At 36.0% G+C, this 19414-nt stretch overlaps 1 protein-coding gene across 4 annotated transcripts in view; it reads left to right on the top strand.

Moving 5' to 3' along the window:
• Positions 1-19414, top strand: part of LOC150094096 (HEAT repeat-containing protein 6) — a 446924-nt gene that overhangs the window by 71130 nt on the left and 356380 nt on the right. For all 4 annotated transcript variants that reach the window (XM_090412214.1, XM_090412213.1, XM_090412212.1 and 1 more), the window contains exon 5: positions 10473-10578. In XM_090412214.1, the coding sequence (XP_090268340.1) occupies positions 10473-10578 (106 nt within the window). The remainder of the gene's footprint in view (positions 1-10472; positions 10579-19414) is intronic.

Genomic DNA, 19414 nt, shown 5'->3' with positions numbered 1-19414 from the left:
TTATATGCTCTCAACACAATTGAAATTTTTTATTTTGATGCACAATCATTGTTTGTAAATTATAATCCTCCCATTTAATAAGTTTTGGGTATTGTTTTTGATTGATTGATTATCATTCATATTTCTCCTCTTTGTGTGTTCAGGATAGCTCATATTTTATTGCCAAAGTATTTCTTTCTGTTACCACCAGTAGCCACCCACCTTGTTTACAAATTAGCATTCCTTCTTAATTCTGATAAAGATAGAATGATCCAGTATTTTGTGTTGAGCATCTGGTATACTCCAATCAGTGTTGAATGTACCAAGTACCAATCAATGTATCTGGTGTACCAATCTATGTTGGTACACTAGATTGCCCTTTCAACCAGTTGCAGGATTTGTCATAGAAACCAAAGTTATTCATAAGTATTTTAATAGAGAAGCATCACAAAGAGAGCTGTGAATATCACATATACAACCAGATTGGAACAGAAGTGATAACCTTCATCTTTTCTATTTTTAGGAAGTTGATCATTCTTCATTATTGTTAAGATCTTTTAAATATACAATTCAAACTGGATATTTGGATTTTCTTTTCCAGTGAACTACCATTAGGTAGTTGTGGATCATGTTGCTCAACTCACAATATATGCAATCCATAATCATTTGTCATGTTATTTCTGTTAATTACATACAGTACTGTTTTGTTTTGTTTTTATAACTGTCACTTTCTCTTAACTTCAAAATGAAAATTACTTCATTATGAAATCAAAAATTTTGTGTCTGTAAATAAATTTCCTTGTTTAAATGAGTTCAGATTTACACATCTAACCACCTATGAAAGGTTTAAAGTCTATATCACTGTAGTACAGGGGTATCATGTATAGACTAATGGTTAAGTAGAAAGGTTGGTGACTTTTTTTAAACCTTTCAGCAGTTGCTTATTTTTTCTTAAATTATGTCATTTTCAGTATTCTTAATGGGAAATCCTTGAGAAATATATCTGCAGTGCTCTGTATATATTAAAATTATGAACATATTAACATATAATTGCATACTGTATATGATATTAATATACTACTATATATGATATATTTTATTGGTATCATCATTATATTGGTTGACAGGTGGAAAAAGGGTGACAGACATACAAATTACTGAAGGGTTTTTACAAGATTAATATAGAGGAACGTTTTCAGAACAGGACTGGTGGTGGAAGAACTAGGGGCCATCCTTGGAAACTGAGCAAGTGTGTAGTTAGCAGGAGTATTAGGACTAGATTTTTTGCTTGGAGAGGAGTGGAATAGATTGTCTGAATCTTTTTTTGGGTGCTATGACTGTGAATAAGTTTAAATCAAAGTATGATAGATACTGCGCAAATGTCAGATAGTGCTTGGCATGATGTTTAGGGCCTCCATCGATGAGTCTAAGGACTTCATGGAGTAGCCCATAATAATAATATTCCTGATATGTTCCCTAAAGGATGTATACAGAATAGTATGATAGTACTACACGAAAAGTTCACATTATTACTAATTTTTTATCAACCATTTTCAATCATTGTCCTTCAGATCAGTCTGTTATCTGTCAGGACTCCAACATTTTTAGATCTTAACTTTCAGTCTTCTAAGACACTTTTTACTAAATCAATCCATATAAACTCTGGTCTTAGTCTTCCTCTGGGTCCTTTTCCTACCATCTTGGTGTCAGACATTTCTTTTGTTAACCTTTCCTCTCCCTGTTTAAGTGATCACACTACTTTAGGTTAGCTCTGCTCACACATTTTTGAATGCTAACAATGTCAAGTTCTTTCCTAATATCTTAATTTCAAATATGATTCAATTATTCATACCATGTTCATTCCTCTAATTTCTCTAGGTCTTCTCATATCTGTAGTCTAGTTCTTTAGATCACCAGTTTTATTTCTAATTCAGCTCTCAGATCCATAATTTAAAATTGGTTTGATACAGTCTTGATTACAGCTAGTTTATTGTTTTGACTAATTTCTCTCTTATTCCATATAAATTCATTCATTTGACCATACCAGCTTTGTTAGTTCGTTGTTTATTTCTATATTTAATTTGCATCTTTACTAAAAATTGTATTTAAATAGCTAAAATTGTCGCTTGTTCTAGAGGTTCTAAATTTAGAATGCAGATGGATGTTGCTGCTTATTTTTCTAGTCTTGATCTTGTATGGGGGTGCTTAAGGGTCAAAGCTGTATAACTGAGAGGAGACCTCCACATAGCCTTTAAAGGAATGTGGAGAACCGACCAGGGCTTCTGACCTAATGTCCAATCCTCACCTTCTCGTGGTGCACCCTGTTGGGTATCTACTTGGATACTGAATGAACGAGGATGGGCTGGCAATTTGGGATTTAGCTGACGAAATTGTATTCTTATTGGTTAAACCAAAATAAAAAATGATGGTACGACATGACAAAATATCATGCTGGCTGGGGCGTCGCCCGGTTAAACAAAGCCCCCGTTGTTTTCGCCAAGGAACCAGGGTGAACAGCGAAAAGTCAGCTATTGGAACAAATCTGAAAACAAACCCCAACTCAACATCACAATTGAAATGGGAAAAAACAACAAAAAAGACAAAAAATGGTGAGATCTTTCTGAGCAATAAATACAAAATGTTATATTCATGCAATGACAATCAAGGAAAAGAAGGAGTAGCCATAGTATTCAACACAAAATACGAGGCTAATCTTTTTGAATGGCAGTCAGTCTCAAGTAGAGTAATGTGGGCAAATATGAGAATGGGGAACTGGACAATGAGACTTATTTGTGCCTTGGTCCTACAGAAGGTTCTACTAAGGTAGAAGTGGAGAAATTTTTTGAGGCTTTAGAAAAGCAACTGACACAATGAAAAAGCAAAAGTTGGTCCCTGTTGGGGATCTAAATAGCAGAGTAGGAAGTGATTGTCAGACATACAAAAATGTTTTGGGAAAATTTGGAGAAAAGAGCAAAGTTGATAATAATTATTATTATTATTATTGTTCCGGGCAACTCCAAGGAGTCGACAGACTCATCGAGGGAGGCACTAACATCATGTCAAGAACAACTATTCGACATTCACACAGTATCTATCATACCTTGCCTTGAACTCATTCATGGTCGTAGTACCCACAACAGACTCTGGAAGCTTATTCCACTCATTCACTACTCTCCAAGTAAAAAACCTAGATCTAACACCCTTGTCAACCACGCTCTTGCCCAGCTTCCATGCATGGTCCCTAGTTCTCCCACCACCAGTCATATTTTCAAAAATATCTTCTGGATCAATCTTATAGAAACCCTTCAGTAATTTGAATGTCTCAATCATATCACCCCTCCTTCGCCTATCGACCGATTTCTGCAACCCGCAAATCTTCAACCTATTCTCATAAGGTTCATTCCACAGACCTGCTATCATCTTGGTCACTCATCTCTAGATCCTCTCCACTTCCTCCCCATCACGAACGAAGAAACCCTGGTGCCCATAACTGGGCACAGTAGTCCAGATGGGGTCTTATCAAGGCTCGATACAGAGGAACAACAACTTGTTCGTCTCTGCATGTTAAAGTATTTTTCAGAAGCCAAGTGATTTGGTGAGCTGTTTTAGTCACTTTTGCAATGTGCCCCCTAAACTTCAATTCCCTATCCACCAACACTCCCAAATCCCTGGCCTTATCAATCTCCTGGAGTACGGTTCCACCAATGCGATATACTTCTGCTATTCTTTTTACCCCAAAGTGCATAACCTTGCACTTTGGCACATTAAATTGACATCCATTTTTCCTAGCCCAGTCCTCCAAACTATCCAAATCATCCTGTAAAATTTTGACATCCTGTGCACTCATAATTGCTCTACCCAACTTTGCATCATCAGCAAACAAGTGAATACTTCCTCTCAAATCCTTTCCTATATCATTGATGAACAAATTGAAAAGCAGTGGTCCAAGAACAGAGTCCTGTGGCACTCCACTAGTCACAAGCCGTCTTTTAGACTCCACTCCTGAATAAACTACTCTCTGCTATCTCTCCTTCAACCACCCTCCTATCCATCTCACCAACCCTATATCTATCCCCATCTGCTCCAGTTTACTGATTAGGGTTCTATGTGGTATCCTATCAGAAGCCTTGGCAAGGTCCAGTAGTATCACTGTAAACCCATTACCCCTATCCATTTCAGCCGTCACTGTGATATAAAATGTGAGCAAGTTACTGAGGCATGATCTACCCTTCACAAAACCATGTTGTCCCCCATACAATATCCCATTTTCATCTATCCAATCCTGTATTCTTTTCTTGACTAATTTCTCTAAGACCTTGACAATGATTCCTGATATGCTAATCGGTAGGTAATTTACAACAGCAGTCTTGGAACCACCTTTATGCAGTATAACTATTTTCCCCTCTTTCCACCCCCTTGGGACTTACCCAGACCCGAGACTCAAATTAAACAAAATGGTCAAGGGTACTGACAATTCTTTAGCTGCTTCTCGTAGAACACGAGCTGGTATACCATCCAATCCCACAGATGTATTGACATTGAGGTTATGCAATAGACTACTCACCTCCACTTCATTCACCACAATTCCCGTATAATCTACTGGTACATTCGTTTCTGCAATGTCACCACCTGGATGATATATTCTTGCAAAGTGCTCACTCAGTAACTCAACGATATCAACTGATTCAGTTACCTCCCTACCATCGGCATTATTTAAAATAATTCTGCCATGTACATTTTTCCTTTTACTTGCTACATATCAAAAAAACTGTTTAGGATTCTCTTTAGCCTGCATGGTCAATGTTCTTTCGTAATCCTTTTTTGCTTTTATTACCACACTCGTTACCCTTCTGGCCTGTGCTTATACTGTTCTTGTGCCTACCGGTCACGTTTCTCCTTAAATTCCCTCCATAGTTGTTTCTTTTTTTGCAGCTCAAGCTTAATGGTGTTATTCATCCATTTAACCCCTAGTTGATTTATTATTCGGGCTCTAGGTATACAGTCAGCCATTGCTTCATGCAAACACTTCTTAACTACCTCCCATGCACTATTGACTTCTAGTCCTTGCAGTTGTACATGCCATGGCACTGAACCAATCAAACTCCTAAGCTTGTCATACTCTCCAGCCCGATAATTCCACATGTACCTTGTCTTAATTGAAAATTCTCACCTTTAGCCACCTCCCAAGTCAAGACCCTATGATCACTCTCACCGATTGGTGGCAATGTGGTCATATTTGTTACAGCCAAATCCTGAGATGTAATTACTAGGTCAAGCACTCTCTGACCCCTAGTATTTTCCATTACATGCTGTCGCAGATAGTTATCCCTTAATAACTGCATAAAATCCAATTCCTTCCTCCCGTGTCTCCTCTCCTCACTCCAATCAATGCGACCATAGTTGAAATCTCCCATAATAATCACCCTCTTTCCACTCATTTCTTCTATTTGCTTGTGCATACTGTCACCACCATCTTTTCCATCACTTGGTCTATAGCAGCACCCAATTGTATATTTAGTTCTGCTAGCCACAATCTCACACCAAATGGCCTCAAATGTGCTCTTTTCTCTATCCTGCAATTCAGCTTCTATTCTCTATCCTGCAATTCAACTTCTATTCTCCTTGGCTGCAGCTCATCAGCCGCATATAATAATGGCAAATACCTGTTGGATTTCTGCTCAGGACATGGACTGGTTATTACTAACACCATGTTCCAACATAAAAATGTGCACAAATTCACATGGAGAGAAGAGGCAAGGAATAAGAAATGTCTCATTGACTATGTTATTGTTGATAGTGATGTTTTCTCCCTGGCGCAGGACACGAGAGGGTACAGAGGATTTGAAATTGGAAGTGATCACTATTTAGTCTTGAGCAGGATAAAATTGAATTTCATATTGAAAAGAATAACATGTAAGAAAGTTTTAAAGCAAATAAAAGTTGAGCAGCTCTCAGATGTGAACTTTAGACTAAAATACACAAAGATTATTGAACAAAAATGAAAGCTTGAGAACAGGAAACAAACCTTGGAGATTCAGTGGCAAACTCTGAAGAAAACATTGATTGATTCTGCCAGAGAGGCATGTGGTGAGGTTGTCTGCAAGGATAAAAAAATCAGAACTCCGTGGTGGACACAGGAAGTTAGAGAGGAAGTGAAGGAAAAGAAGAAAGCATATCAAAAGTTCCTGTCAAATAAGTCAGCTTGTGCTCTTAGAGAATACAGAGACAAATGTAAGAAAGCTAAACAGTGGTGTAAAACTAGCTAAACAAAAGTCATGGGAGGACTTTGGCAAGAATATAGAATATAAATATCAAGAAGGTGGCAAAATATTCTGGAGGTTGTTGAAGAAGCTTAGGAGGAGTTAGAGATGATAAAGGTGACATGAAAACGGGAAAAAAAAGATATCCTTGAAGTAGGGAGTAATTACTTTGAAAAACTGCTAAATGAAACAAGCAGTAATGACAGCACAGTGGTAAAAAACACTGACCAGGCATGCAGGCAGGAATTCATATCCATACTTGAAGTAGATAAAGCCATCAAAGGCTTGAAATGTGTAAAGGCAGCAGGAGTAGATGATATTCGACCAGAAATGCTGAAGTATGGTGGTGTAAGAGTCTTGCAGTGACTGCACTGCATCGTTCAGAAAGCCTGGACAGAGGGACGAATTCCCGATGATTGGAGTAGAGCTCTCATAGTACCCATATATAAAAAGGGAAATAAAACTGAATATGAGAATTACAGAGGTATATCCCTACTGAGTGTTCCTAGTAAGATATATGCAAGTATACTTGAGAAATGGTTGAGAAGAATTGTGGAAGAAAAACTTGGAGAAGAACAAGCTGGATTCAGGTCAAATAGAGGCTGTCAGGATCAGATCTTCCCTTTACGACAAATAGTTGAGAAAGCATGGGAATATAACAAAGATCTGTATTTAAGTTTTGTCAATTTGGAAAAGGCATATGACAAGGTACCAAGAGAGAAGCTATTCAATATGCTACAGTTATATGGTGTCAATGGGGCATTATATCAAGCAATACTTAGTCTTTATTTGAGTTGTAAGTCAGCAGTTAGAATTGAAAGAAGTACGGGAAGATGGTTTAATGTTAAATCTGGTGTGAGACAAGGATGTACATTATCCCCTCTGTTATTCATTATCTATATGGATCACATTATGAAGGAAAGTGGTATTAAACATGATATCAGAATTGGAGATGTTAATGTCAGCTCTTTGCTTTATGCAGATGATGTTATACTTGTAAATAAATCTGCTACAAGTCTGCAAGATTCTCTGACTAAATTGAATAGCTTTTGTAATAGATATGGTATGAAGGTCAGCAATAAAAAGACAGACAATGAAAATAGGCAGAATCATTGAAAATGTCAACTGTGTTGTGAATGGAGAACCTGTGGAACAAGTGAAACATTTCAGCTACTTAGGTACGATTTTTACTGAAGATGGTAAATTAAATATAGAAATAGACAACAGAATCAACAGGGCTGGTATGGTAGGAAGTCAATTGAATAAATATGGAATAAGAGAGAAATTAGTCGGAACACTGAATTAGCTGTATACAAAACAGTGTTCAAACCAGTTTTAAGTTATGGATCAAAGACTAGAGACCGCAGATATGTGAGTCCTGAGAAAGATTATAGGCGTGAACAGATGGCATCAATGGTAATATCATATTAAAAACAAGATATTAGTAAAGGACTTGACATTGTGAACATCCAGGAATGCATTAGCAGAGCTAATCTCAGGCGGTATGGTCACTTAAACAGAGTAGGCGAAGAAAGATTAGCAAAACAAGTGTTCTCTGCCAGGTTGGCAGCAAAACGACCCAGAGGAAGACCAAGATATAGGTGGATTGATATGGTACAAAGTGCTTTAGATGATAGAAATATAAGATCTGATAATGTTGGAGTCTTGACAAGTAACAGACTGATTTGGAGGAAAATTGTAGATAGGAAGTTCGTAATGATGTAATTTTTTTCATGTAGTTCTATCATATCCTTGAGGGTACATGGCAGGAATTTGATGATGATGATGGTCATGTTATTGCCAATTTTTATACCAAATTTGTTACAGCAGTTATTCAGTTTAGTTACAGAATCCTGGAGACTCTAACTGGATTTATTACATTTTATTAATTTTTTTAGTCTGTGGTTGACTTGCATAAACCTTCCTAGAACACTCAGTAGGAAAATTCTTCTGTAATTCTCACATTTGGTTTCAGTTTTATTTCTCTCATGTGAAATATAATTCTATGACCAGGTCTTCTGAATTATGCATTGCAGTCACTAAAATTTTTATACTTTGATTTTTGTTCATAGATTGTTCACTTCACCCACCTTTATGCATTTCAGATTTTTGAGCTTTATTGACTTAAAAAATATTGATGCTTAATTGCATTCCTCTTGCATATTTTCTACTACTGTTCTGTCTGTGTTTGTTCAATTTATTCATTTATCAAAACAATTATTTAAGACCTCCAAATTTTGTTTATCCTCAGTGTCCATGTCACCTTTATCATTTTTTGTTTAGTTACCTTTACACATAATGCCTCCATAGCGCAATTGGAAGAATGATGGTACATTGCACCCTTTGATTGGAATAGGCCTAAGTTCGATTCTCGTCTTGATGGGAGAAATCTTTATATCGACTTTTTCAATCGAAGGTGAGTTAGCAGATCTCATACGGAGGTAGCAAGGTTTTTTCTCCCTGAAAGTTGGGTTTTTCATCTTGCATACACACAAATCGGCCCTTCAGAACACATGCAATTTTCAGACAAAAAATACTAGTGGTGGTGGGTGGTAGATGGCGTTGATGGAGATGATTGGTAGTGGAGTTTCGACAGTTGTATAGTAGGTGTCTTCCCACAATGAGTCTTCGGACTCCTTGGAGGTGTCACGAATAATAATAATAATAACTTAGTTCTCTTACATTTTTCTCTGTACTCTCTCAGGGTTACTGCTGGCTCACTTGCTGTGAACTTTTGATAGGCTTCTTTTCCATTTCTTCATGTCTTCTGCCTCTTTAACTTGTGTCCACCATGGAGTTCTGGTTTTTATATTTTTGCACACTTCACCTCATGCCTTGATCATTAAATATTTTGTTTAGTGCTTGCCACCGAATCCCCAAACTTTGAGTCCTGTTTTCATACTCTCATTTTTGTATTGAAGCATTTGCTTTATTTGAGTTGGCAGCTCACATCTGAAAGCTTCTCTCTTAGAAGAAAGGAGAAAAAACTTTTTAAAACTTTTGTGCATTTTTCTTTTTCAATATAAAATTCATTTTATCCTGCTCAAAACTAAATGGTGATTCCTTCCTCTTTCAAAATCCTTGTATACTCTTGTCTCTAAGCCCAGCATGAAAATATTACTATCAATAATAACACAGTTAATGAGATTTCATGTGAATTTGTGCACATCTTTATGTTGGAGTCAGTAATGACCAAGCCATGTCCCAAACAGAATTTCAGATGGTACTTATTATTATTATTAGCTTTGCCCTTTTCTTTAAATTTTTTCCAAACATTTCTGTATGTCTGGTCTTTGTTTTAATTCATCAATTATAAACTTCATTATAAAATCAATTATAAAACATCATCTCCAACATGGATCAACTTTCCCTTTTATTTTATGTCAGTTACCTTCAATAATGCCTTAAAAAATTTCTTCACTTCTTCAGTAGAACATTCTCTGAGACCATAGTGTGCCTTATTGTCTCATTTTCCAAGTCCCCATTCTTATATTTGCTCACATCACTTTACTTGATATTGCCTACTATTCAAGAAGATTATTCTCATATTTAATGTTAATACTACAACTGCTCCTTCCCTTTCCTGGTCACTTTTTCCTGAACATAACATTTTGTATTTGTTATTCAGAAGAATCTCACCTGTTTTTGTCTTCTTTGTTTTGATGACACCAATTATGTCAACCTGATACTTCTCTAATTCCTTTGCCACTTCTTTTCTGTTGCCACTTTTTATGTTGATGGTGGCTATCTTGAATTCTGCTGATGTTGAGTAGGAGTTTGTTTCAGTAGCTGACTTTTTGCTGTTTCGTTCCGTGATGAAAACAGCAGATTTAACCAGCCGACATCCCAGCCACATGAAATTCTCTCATGTTGTACCATTATTACACATAGGTTTAAGCCAGTAGGAATACAATTTCGTCTGTTAAATTCTAAATTGTCAGCTCATCGTCGTTCATTTAGTATCCAAGCAGATACCTACTAACATGAGAATGTGAGGATTGTTAATTTAGTTAGAAGCCCAGTCAGTTCTCCACATTCCTTAAAAGGCTATGTGATCTCCTTCCAGTTATCTAGCTTTGGCTCTTAAGTGATCTGCCCGTAATATATTTTCTGATATGTAACATTTATATATTACATATATAACATTATATAAATGTTAATATACTATGTTAATGTTTATATTAAAATATTCAACATTGTTTATTTTTGCAAAGTTGCATTTCTTTATTTCAGGAAAACTGGTGAACCTTGTCTAGAAGAACAGTATGCCCTTCGCTGCTTTCTTCTCCTACTTCAAAATCTTCAGTCTTCTAGTGTTGATGATTTTGCACACTGCAAGGTTGGTTGTTTTTTTTCTGAATGAATATGGCATGTGAATATCACACACACATACACTCTCTCTCTCTCTCTCTCTCGATATAATTATGGAGGTTAAAAAAGTTCACAGAAGATGGTTTACAGCAAAAAAATTACATACTACTGATCTCACTTGATTTACAAGGAGCCTTCAATGCTGCATGGTAGCCAGCCATAATTACTTATTTAAGAGATTTCAAATGTCCAAAAAACCTACTCTACCTTACAAAACATTATTTTACAGACAGAACATTATTCTACCATGACATCGAAAACCACAACTGTAATGAAAGAAGTCAAACAAAGCTGCCCAAAAGGTTCTTGCTGTTGAGCAGATTTCTGGAACATCCAGTACAACTAGTTATTAAGACTGCCTTTCATTACTGTAACAAAAGTCATAGCTTTCACTGATGATTTGACGATAATGATTCAGAGAAGTAACAGCCAACAAAGAACTCTTTAAAATTGAAAAGTGGATTCATGAGAAGAAAGTTACTTTCAATAGCACCAAGTCTAAAGTGCTCTATATCTCATGTAAAAAAATCAAAACAATCTATAATGGCCTTCCTAAATGGGGAAGTTCTAGAGGTAGCCAGTGAACTAAAATACTTAGGAGTAAATATAGACAACAAATTTAATAAGCACCTCTTATATGCTTCTGAAAAAAAGCTTACAAATAGTAAACCTTCTAGCTAAATCATCAAGGATAAGCTGGGCCTTAGCCATTTGAGCACTAAAAACAATATATACCAGAGCTATACTACCATTGGTATTATGAACTGCACCTGCTTAGAAAGATGCACTAAAATCTAAGAAAAACAAAAAAAAGTTAAAACGTTCAACATCTTATAGCCATACAAATAATTAAAGGTTACAGAACAATATCTTTTGAATCAGCTTGCATTATTGCTGGTCTGACACCGATCTGCCTGAAGATGCAAGGATTCTGTCTGATATGTAAAGTCACTTCCAAAAGATATAATGGAAATTCCAACATTGAACCAAACCACTATGAACTTCCACTTCACTGCAGTAAGTGGCCTCACCCAGAAAAGAAAACTTGTGTTAAAGAGAAGGACAATGCTGAAAGTGATGAATACCACTGACAGGAGTAAAACAGAAGGAAATGTCATCAGTTGTTCTCTCATAGTATATTCCAGACAGACCATTATACAAGATTGCTTTCAGACTGCATCCCCTCTTTCAAACAACCAAGCAGAACAACATGGTTGGTTGGTTGGTTGGTTCCAAGCAGAACAACATGCTATAGTTTATTCACTTACATATCTCGGGAAATTAGAATTCAACACCTCATCAAAAGATCGCAATTGTTCACAGTGACAGTAGAAGCACGCTGGATGGAATAACAAACCAGAACAACTAACTAGCATTAATAGAGCAAACAAGAAAGCTGGTAAGGAATATCACTCTAGAGGGATGGAAAATTAAGTTCTCCTGGGTGAGGGCACATACTGTGATAGCAGGAAATAAGAGAGAGGAAGAGCTGGCTAAAGAAGTGACTATAGACGAACAGTTAGAAATAAATTACCAAAAGTACTCAAAATGTGCTATAAAAACACTTGCAGAAGTTATAAGCCTAAACTTATGGGAAGAGTAATGGAAAATATCTAAAAACAGATCAACAAAACAAAAGAATTCTTTCCAAGTATCAGAAGCAGATTCTGGCTAAAAATACATGCCATCTCTCAAAGTTTAATCATGCTACTAACAGGACATGGAAAGTTAAGATTGTACCTACACAGATTTCATATTCTTAAATCACCATTATTCAATGTAATGTGATGTAATGTGACACCTTTTTTAGCAACTCGTATCATAAAGTAAAAATTTTGCATCACTTCATCCTGAGTATTCTTGGTCTAGCTCCCACTGATGAGACCTCAAAAAAGGTCGAAACCGGTCTGGGTAGTGACCTCCCCCTATAATGTATGACATCATACATCTTCTAAGAGATGTGCTTTACATTATGAGAAAATACTAAGGACAATGATCGGAGCATGCTCCACCTTTACTACAACATGACAAAATTTCATGCTGGCTCGGGTGTCGCCCGGTTAAACAAGGCCCCGTTGTTTTTGCCAGGGAACCAGGGTGAACAACGAAAAGTCAGCTACTGGAACAAATCTGAAAACACACCCCAACTCAACATCACCAGAGTTAAAGATCGGTACTATCAACATAAGAAGCCTGAATGGCAAAGAAATGGAGCTAGCTGAGGAATTAGATAAGTACCAGATTGACATAATAGGGGTGACTGAAACAAAAAAGACAAAAACTGGTGAGATCTTGCTGAGCAATAAATACAAAATGTTATATTCAGGCAATGACAATCAAGGAAAAGAAGGAGTAGCCATAGTATTCAACATAAAATACGATGCTCATCTTCTTGAATGGCAGACAGGGTCAAGTAGAGTGATTTGGGTAAATATCAGAATGGGGAATTGGACAATGAGACTTATTTGTGCCAATGGTCCCACAGAAGGTTCTACTAAGGTAGAAGTGGAGGAATTTTTTGAGGCTCTAGAGAAAGCTACTGACACAATGAAAAAGGAAAAGTTGGTCCTTGTTGGGGATCTAAATAGCAGAGTAGGAAGTGATTGTCAGACATACAAAAATATTTTGGGAAAATTTGGAGAAAAGAGCAAAGCTAATAATAATGGCAAATACCTGTTTGATTTCTGCTCAGGACATGGAATGGTTATTACTAACACCATGTTCCAACATAAAAATGTGCACAAATTCACATGGAGAGAAGAGGCAAGGAATAAGAAAAGTCTCATTGACTATGTTATTGTTGATAGTGATGTTTTCTACCTGGTGCAGGACACCAGAGTGTACAGAGGATTTGAGGAAGTGATCACTATTTAGTCTTGAGCAGGATAAAATTGAATTTCATATTGAAAAGAATAACACGTGAGAAAGTTTTAATGCTAATAAAAGTTGAGCAGCTCTCAGATGTGAACTGTAGACTAAAATACACAATGATTATTGAAGAAAAAATAAAAGAGTTTGAGAACAGCAACTCCAAATTTTCCCAAAAATATTTTGGGAAAATTTGGAGAAAAGAGCAAAGCTAATAATAATGGCAAATACCTGTTTGATTTCTGCTCAGGACATGGAATGGTTATTACTAACACCATGTTCCAACATAAAAATGTGCACAAATTCACATGGAGAGAAGAGGCAAGGAATAAGAAAAGTCTCATTGACTATGTTATTGTTGATAGTGATGTTTTCTACCTGGTGCAGGACACCAGAGTGTACAGAGGATTTGAGGAAGTGATCACTATTTAGTCTTGAGCAGGATAAAATTGAATTTCATATTGAAAAGAATAACACGTGAGAAAGTTTTAATGTTAATAAAAGTTGAGCAGCTCTCAGATGTGAACTGTAGACTAAAATACACAATGATTATTGAAGAAAAAATAAAAGAGTTTGAGAACAGCAACCAAACCTTGGAGATTCAGTGCAAGCCATGAAGAAAGCCCTGATTGATTCAGCTAGGGAGGCATGTGGTGAAGTTGTCTGCAAGGATAGAAAAATTAGAACTCCATGGTGGACACAGGAAGTTAAAGAGGAAGTGAAGGAAAAGAAGAAAGCATATCAAAAGTTCCTGGCAAATAAGTCAGCTTGTGCTCTTAGAGAATACAGAGACAAATGCAAGAATGCAAAACAGTGTGTAAAACTAGCTAAACAAAAGTCATGGGAGGACTTTGGCAAGAATATAGAAAATAAATATCAAGAAGGTGGCAAAATATTCTGGAGGTTGTTGAAGAAGCTTAGGAATGGAGGAAAGAGTGCTGTAAAAAGGAGTTAGAGATGATAAAGGTGACATGAAAAAGAGAGAAAAAGATATCCTTGAAGTATGGAATAATTACTTTGAAAAATTGCTAAATGAAACGAGCAGTGATGACAGCATAGTGGTAAAAAACACTGACCAGGCATGCAGTCAGGAATACATATCCATACTTGAAGTAGAAAAAGCCATCAAAGGCTTGAAATGTGAAAAGGCAGCAGGAGTAGATGATATTCAACCAGAAATGCTGAAGTATGGTGGTATAAGAATCTTAGAGTGGCTGCATTGCATAGTTCAGAAAGCCTGGACAGAGGGACGAATTCCCGATGATTGGAGTAGAGCTCTTATAGTATCCATATATAAAAAGGGAAATAAAACTGAATGTGAGAATTACAGAGGTATTTCTCTACTGAGTGTTCCTGGCAAGATCTATGCAAGTATACTTGAGAAACGGTTGAGAAGAATTGTGGAAGAAAAGCTTGATGAAGAACAAGCTGGATTCAGGTCAAATAGAGGCTATCAGGATCAGATCTTCACTTTACGACAAATAGTCGAGACAGCATGGGAATATAACAAAGATCTGTATTTAAGTTTTGTCGATTTGGAAAAGGCATATGACAAAGTGCCAAGAGAGAAGCTATTCGATACGCTACAGTTATGTGGTGTCAATGGGGCATTATATCAAGCAATACTTAGTCTTTATTTGAGTTGTAAGTCGGCAGTTAGAATTGAAGGAAGTACAAGAAGATGGTTTAATGTTAAATCTGGTGTGAGACAAGAAGGTACATTATCCCCTCTGTTATTCATTATCTATATGGATCACATTATGAAGGAAAGTGGTATTAAACATGATATCAAAATTGGAGATGTTAATGTCAGCTCTTTGCTTTATGCGGATGATGTTATACTTCTAAATAAATCTGCTACAAGTCTGCAAGATTCACTGACTAAATTGAATAACTGTTGTAATAGATATGGTATGAAGGTCAGCAATAAAAAGACAAAGACTTTGTCTTTTTATTGCTTTGTAATTTTCATTGACATTGTCTTTGTCAATGAAAATAGGCAGAATCATTGAAAATGTCAACTGTGTTGTGAATGGAGAACCTGTGGAACAAGTAAAACATTTCATCTACTTAGGCACGATTTTTAGTGAAGATGGTAAATTAAATATGGAAATAGACAACAGAATCAACAAAGCTGGTATGGTGGGAAGTCAATTGAATAAATTCATATGGAATAAGAGAGAAATTAGTCGGAACACTAAATTATTATACAAGACAGTGTTCAAACCAGTTTTAACTTATGGATCTGAGAACTGGGTCAGAATTAAAACACCTGACCAAAGACTAGAGACTGCAGATATGAGAGTCCTGAGAAAGATCATAGGCATGAACAGATGTCATCAATGCAATATCATATTATAAACGAGGATATTAGGAAAGAACTTTACATTGTCAGTATCCAGGAATGCGTTAGCAGAGTTAATCAGAATGGGTGAAGAAAGATTTGCAAAACAAGTGTTATCTGCCAGGTTGGCAGTTAAACGACCCAGAGGAAGACTAAGATATAGGTGGATTGATAATACGGTACAAAGTGCCTTAGACAATAGAAATATAAGATCTGATAATGTTGGAGTCTTGACAAGTAACAGACTGATTTGGAGCAAAATTGTAGAGTGGAAGTAGTAATGATGTAATTTTTTTCATGTAGTACTATCATATCCTGTACACCTCTTGAGGCTACATGGCAGGAATTTGATGATGATGATGATATTCGGCATGAAACTCTTGTCGTTTCTATATTCGGCTATGAAATAATGTTGGATTCGATATCCACTTAATTTGAACCATTATTCATTTGTTGTCTACACCTTCAACAGACCGCCAATCACTTACTGTATGACTGTCAGCTACTGGACTCTATCTGGATGCCCCTAATGCACCATAACATCATTTCAGGAGGCGAGTGGCCCTGTCAAAACAGAGACTTATTCAAAAGTATTACTCAGAATTATTTCATTTTGCCAATAGGATCAACTTTTAATTGTCAAATGTAATGTAATATAAACTGATCAAAACTTTTGGATTATATAGTGTAGATATAAAAATACACTGGTGTCCCAATTACTCAGAATTATTTAATTTTGCCAATATGATCAACTTTCACTTGTTAAATGTAATGTAATATAAACTACAAAACTTTTTGGATTATATAGTGTAGATATAAAAATACACTGGTGTCCCAAAGCTAAGGACAAACTACATTTTTTATATGTATATGAATAAATTTAAATGACTACAGCCAAATGTGAATATAAATTTATTTCCATCATTCTAATGAATTATATTTCACAAAATGTGTTATTAATTTTGTACAAATTAAATTGAAGGTACGTTTTTGGCAAAAGTTACAAATTTCCTAAGGATGTAGTTGAGGAATTAATGTACAGTGCTTACAGAAAACTATTTATTAACCAATGCAGCTCTCACAGCATCATACCATTCTTAGCACCAAATGATTCTGGAGTTCTTGAGGCAAACTGACCCACTCCTCCTTCCAAGCAAGGATAAGGCCTTGTTTGTTTTCTGGAGGAGAATTTCAAGCAGCAATGCAGCTTCCTTTTGCATCCAAAACATGTTCTTTGTGGTTGAGATCTGAGGAGTGTTCCTGCAATGCAATTTAATTAATATCCTCGATCTCAAGAAGTATCTCCACTGCTCATGTACAATGTGGTGTGGAATTGTCATCCATAAAAATGAATTCTTCACCTACAATACCACGAAACAGTTGAACATGACATTCAAGAACTTTGTTGCAATAACATTCATAGTCCTTTTTCTTGTAAATTACCCTATTATGGTCAAACTGGGAGATTGAACATCTGCCTAGAAGAAGACAGAAAATACATCTGCTGCCATAACTATGGTTTGGTCTTGCTGACCATGCTTTGGATACCTTGCGTATAATCTAATAGAAAAAAAAACTGCTGTACTTCACCACAACAAATATGAACTTGAAAGACTCTTCATAAAGTCAGCAGCAGATTTGTTAAACCAGCCTAATTTTAATAAATATGTTGTGTTAAACTTCCTGAGATTTGGGAAATTTTAATTCTTAGGACTCTCACCAAATAGTCAAGGCTATCTTACAGCAACATAGAGGGCACTCCTCATAGGAATTTAGGCTTGTAGTCTAGCTTTTTTTTCACTTATTGTTTTGAGTTTTGAGGTTTTTTTTTTTTTTTGTATTTGATTTGATTTTGAGATTGTATCTTTAACGATGTAAAAAGTTAACATTCTGAACTTCGAAGCAAGAAATTTTGACCAGCTGAGGAGAATACTAAATTAGATTCCATGGTATCAGTTGCTTGGGAAGGATATCAGCAGTGTATGGAAAGTGTTTAAAAAAGACATCAATGCAATATCACAGTGCATCCCTAGAGTTCGCAGAATAAAAAGAGTAAGAGTGATATGGGTGTACAGTCATATTAAGCAAGCATTTCTTAAGAAAAAGATGATGTGAAAGGTACATTATGTATATAAGTATGATGTCAGTTAGGAGAATTATAGGGAGTAGGCCAGAAGAGTTATGGCTATTGTACAGAAATCTAATGCGAGTATGAAAAGCTGGCTCTGCAAGGAGAAGACAACTCTTTAGAATTCTGTTATTATGTTGCAAGTGAAAGAAAGGATGAATATGAAAGAATAACTTTCATCAATGCAGATGGTATGTGGGTAGTTGATACAGAAACAGATTGTTCTACTATTAAATTCCCATTTTGCTTAAAGCTATCCACTTGGTGTATGCATCATAAAGTTGAAAGCTATCTATACTGGTGGAAAAAACTCAGGTGTATGTGAATGAAGTACTAGAGCTGTTACAAAAACTGAATGTGAATTCAATAGGAAATTATGTGCTCTCAGCACATCTGGTAAGTTTGAGGTCTAAAAAACTCATTAGAAAATATGATTCTCTTAAATATAATTTGAGATTATATTTAAGAGAAATTTGACTCTACCTATCTAAAAAAAAAGTTGTCATCAATAAGTCTTCCCATCAATTATCTTTGGCAGAAGAAAGCATACTTGCTAAAGGTCTCAACTTTGTCACTGCTCCAACATCCATCCCTAGAGAACATCTCTTAACAAAGATAGAAAAGGCGGCTTCTTTATTACCAAACAAAGAAGCTAACCTCCTCCGTACAGAAGCAATTTTCTCTATAAATAAAGCTAGACCTCCACCTGACAACATTTCTTACTCTGAAAGGACAGCTATCAAGTCCTTGAAAGATAATAATAACATAGTTATCCTTCCGGCAGACAAAGGGAATGCAACTGTCATCTTAAACAAGTCTGATTACCATAATAAAATCTTGGAACTTTTAAATAGTGATACGTACTCAGAAATTGCTAGTGACCCTACGATGGAACTACACAATAGAACTAATAATTTATTAAAAACCACCTTAGAGTTACAAAGAAACATTCGGCTTTCTCTTAGGTCACTTCATCCCTTGATACCTCGACTGTATGGTCTCACCAAGATTCACAAAAATAACTGCCCACTCAGACCTATAGTTGAGGGCATACACTCTCCCACTTATAATCTCTCCAAATATCTTGCGAGTTTTCTAAGAAATCTTTATTATTAAAAAAACTCTTTGCTCTTCTCTCCCATTGCATAAAGTCAGGATACTTAAAATATGATAATAAGATCTACTTACAAAACTCAGGTCTGGCTATTGGCAGCCCAATCTCTCCGATTCTCGCGGATATATTTCTCAACGATTTTGAAGAAAAAGCTATTAATTCCTTTCACTTTAAACCAGAAGTCTGGTACCGCTATATTGATGATATTTTCCTCATCTGGGAAGACAGTGTCAATAACCTCTATTTATTTTTAGACCACCTAAACAAGTACCATGAAAAATCTCTTTCACCTTCGAACTGGAATCAGATAACTGCCTTCTCTTTTTAGACCTCAAACTTACCAGATGTGC

Source organism: Typopeltis vanoorti, chromosome 22, assembly GCF_054136105.1.
Source record: "Typopeltis vanoorti isolate ZY-2024b chromosome 22, IOZ_Tvanoo_1.0, whole genome shotgun sequence".
In the NCBI taxonomy this organism is placed as follows: domain Eukaryota; kingdom Metazoa; phylum Arthropoda; class Arachnida; order Uropygi; family Thelyphonidae; genus Typopeltis; species Typopeltis vanoorti.
Note: the sequence above shows the minus strand (reverse complement) of the source record. Positions and strands in the feature narration are given on the sequence as shown.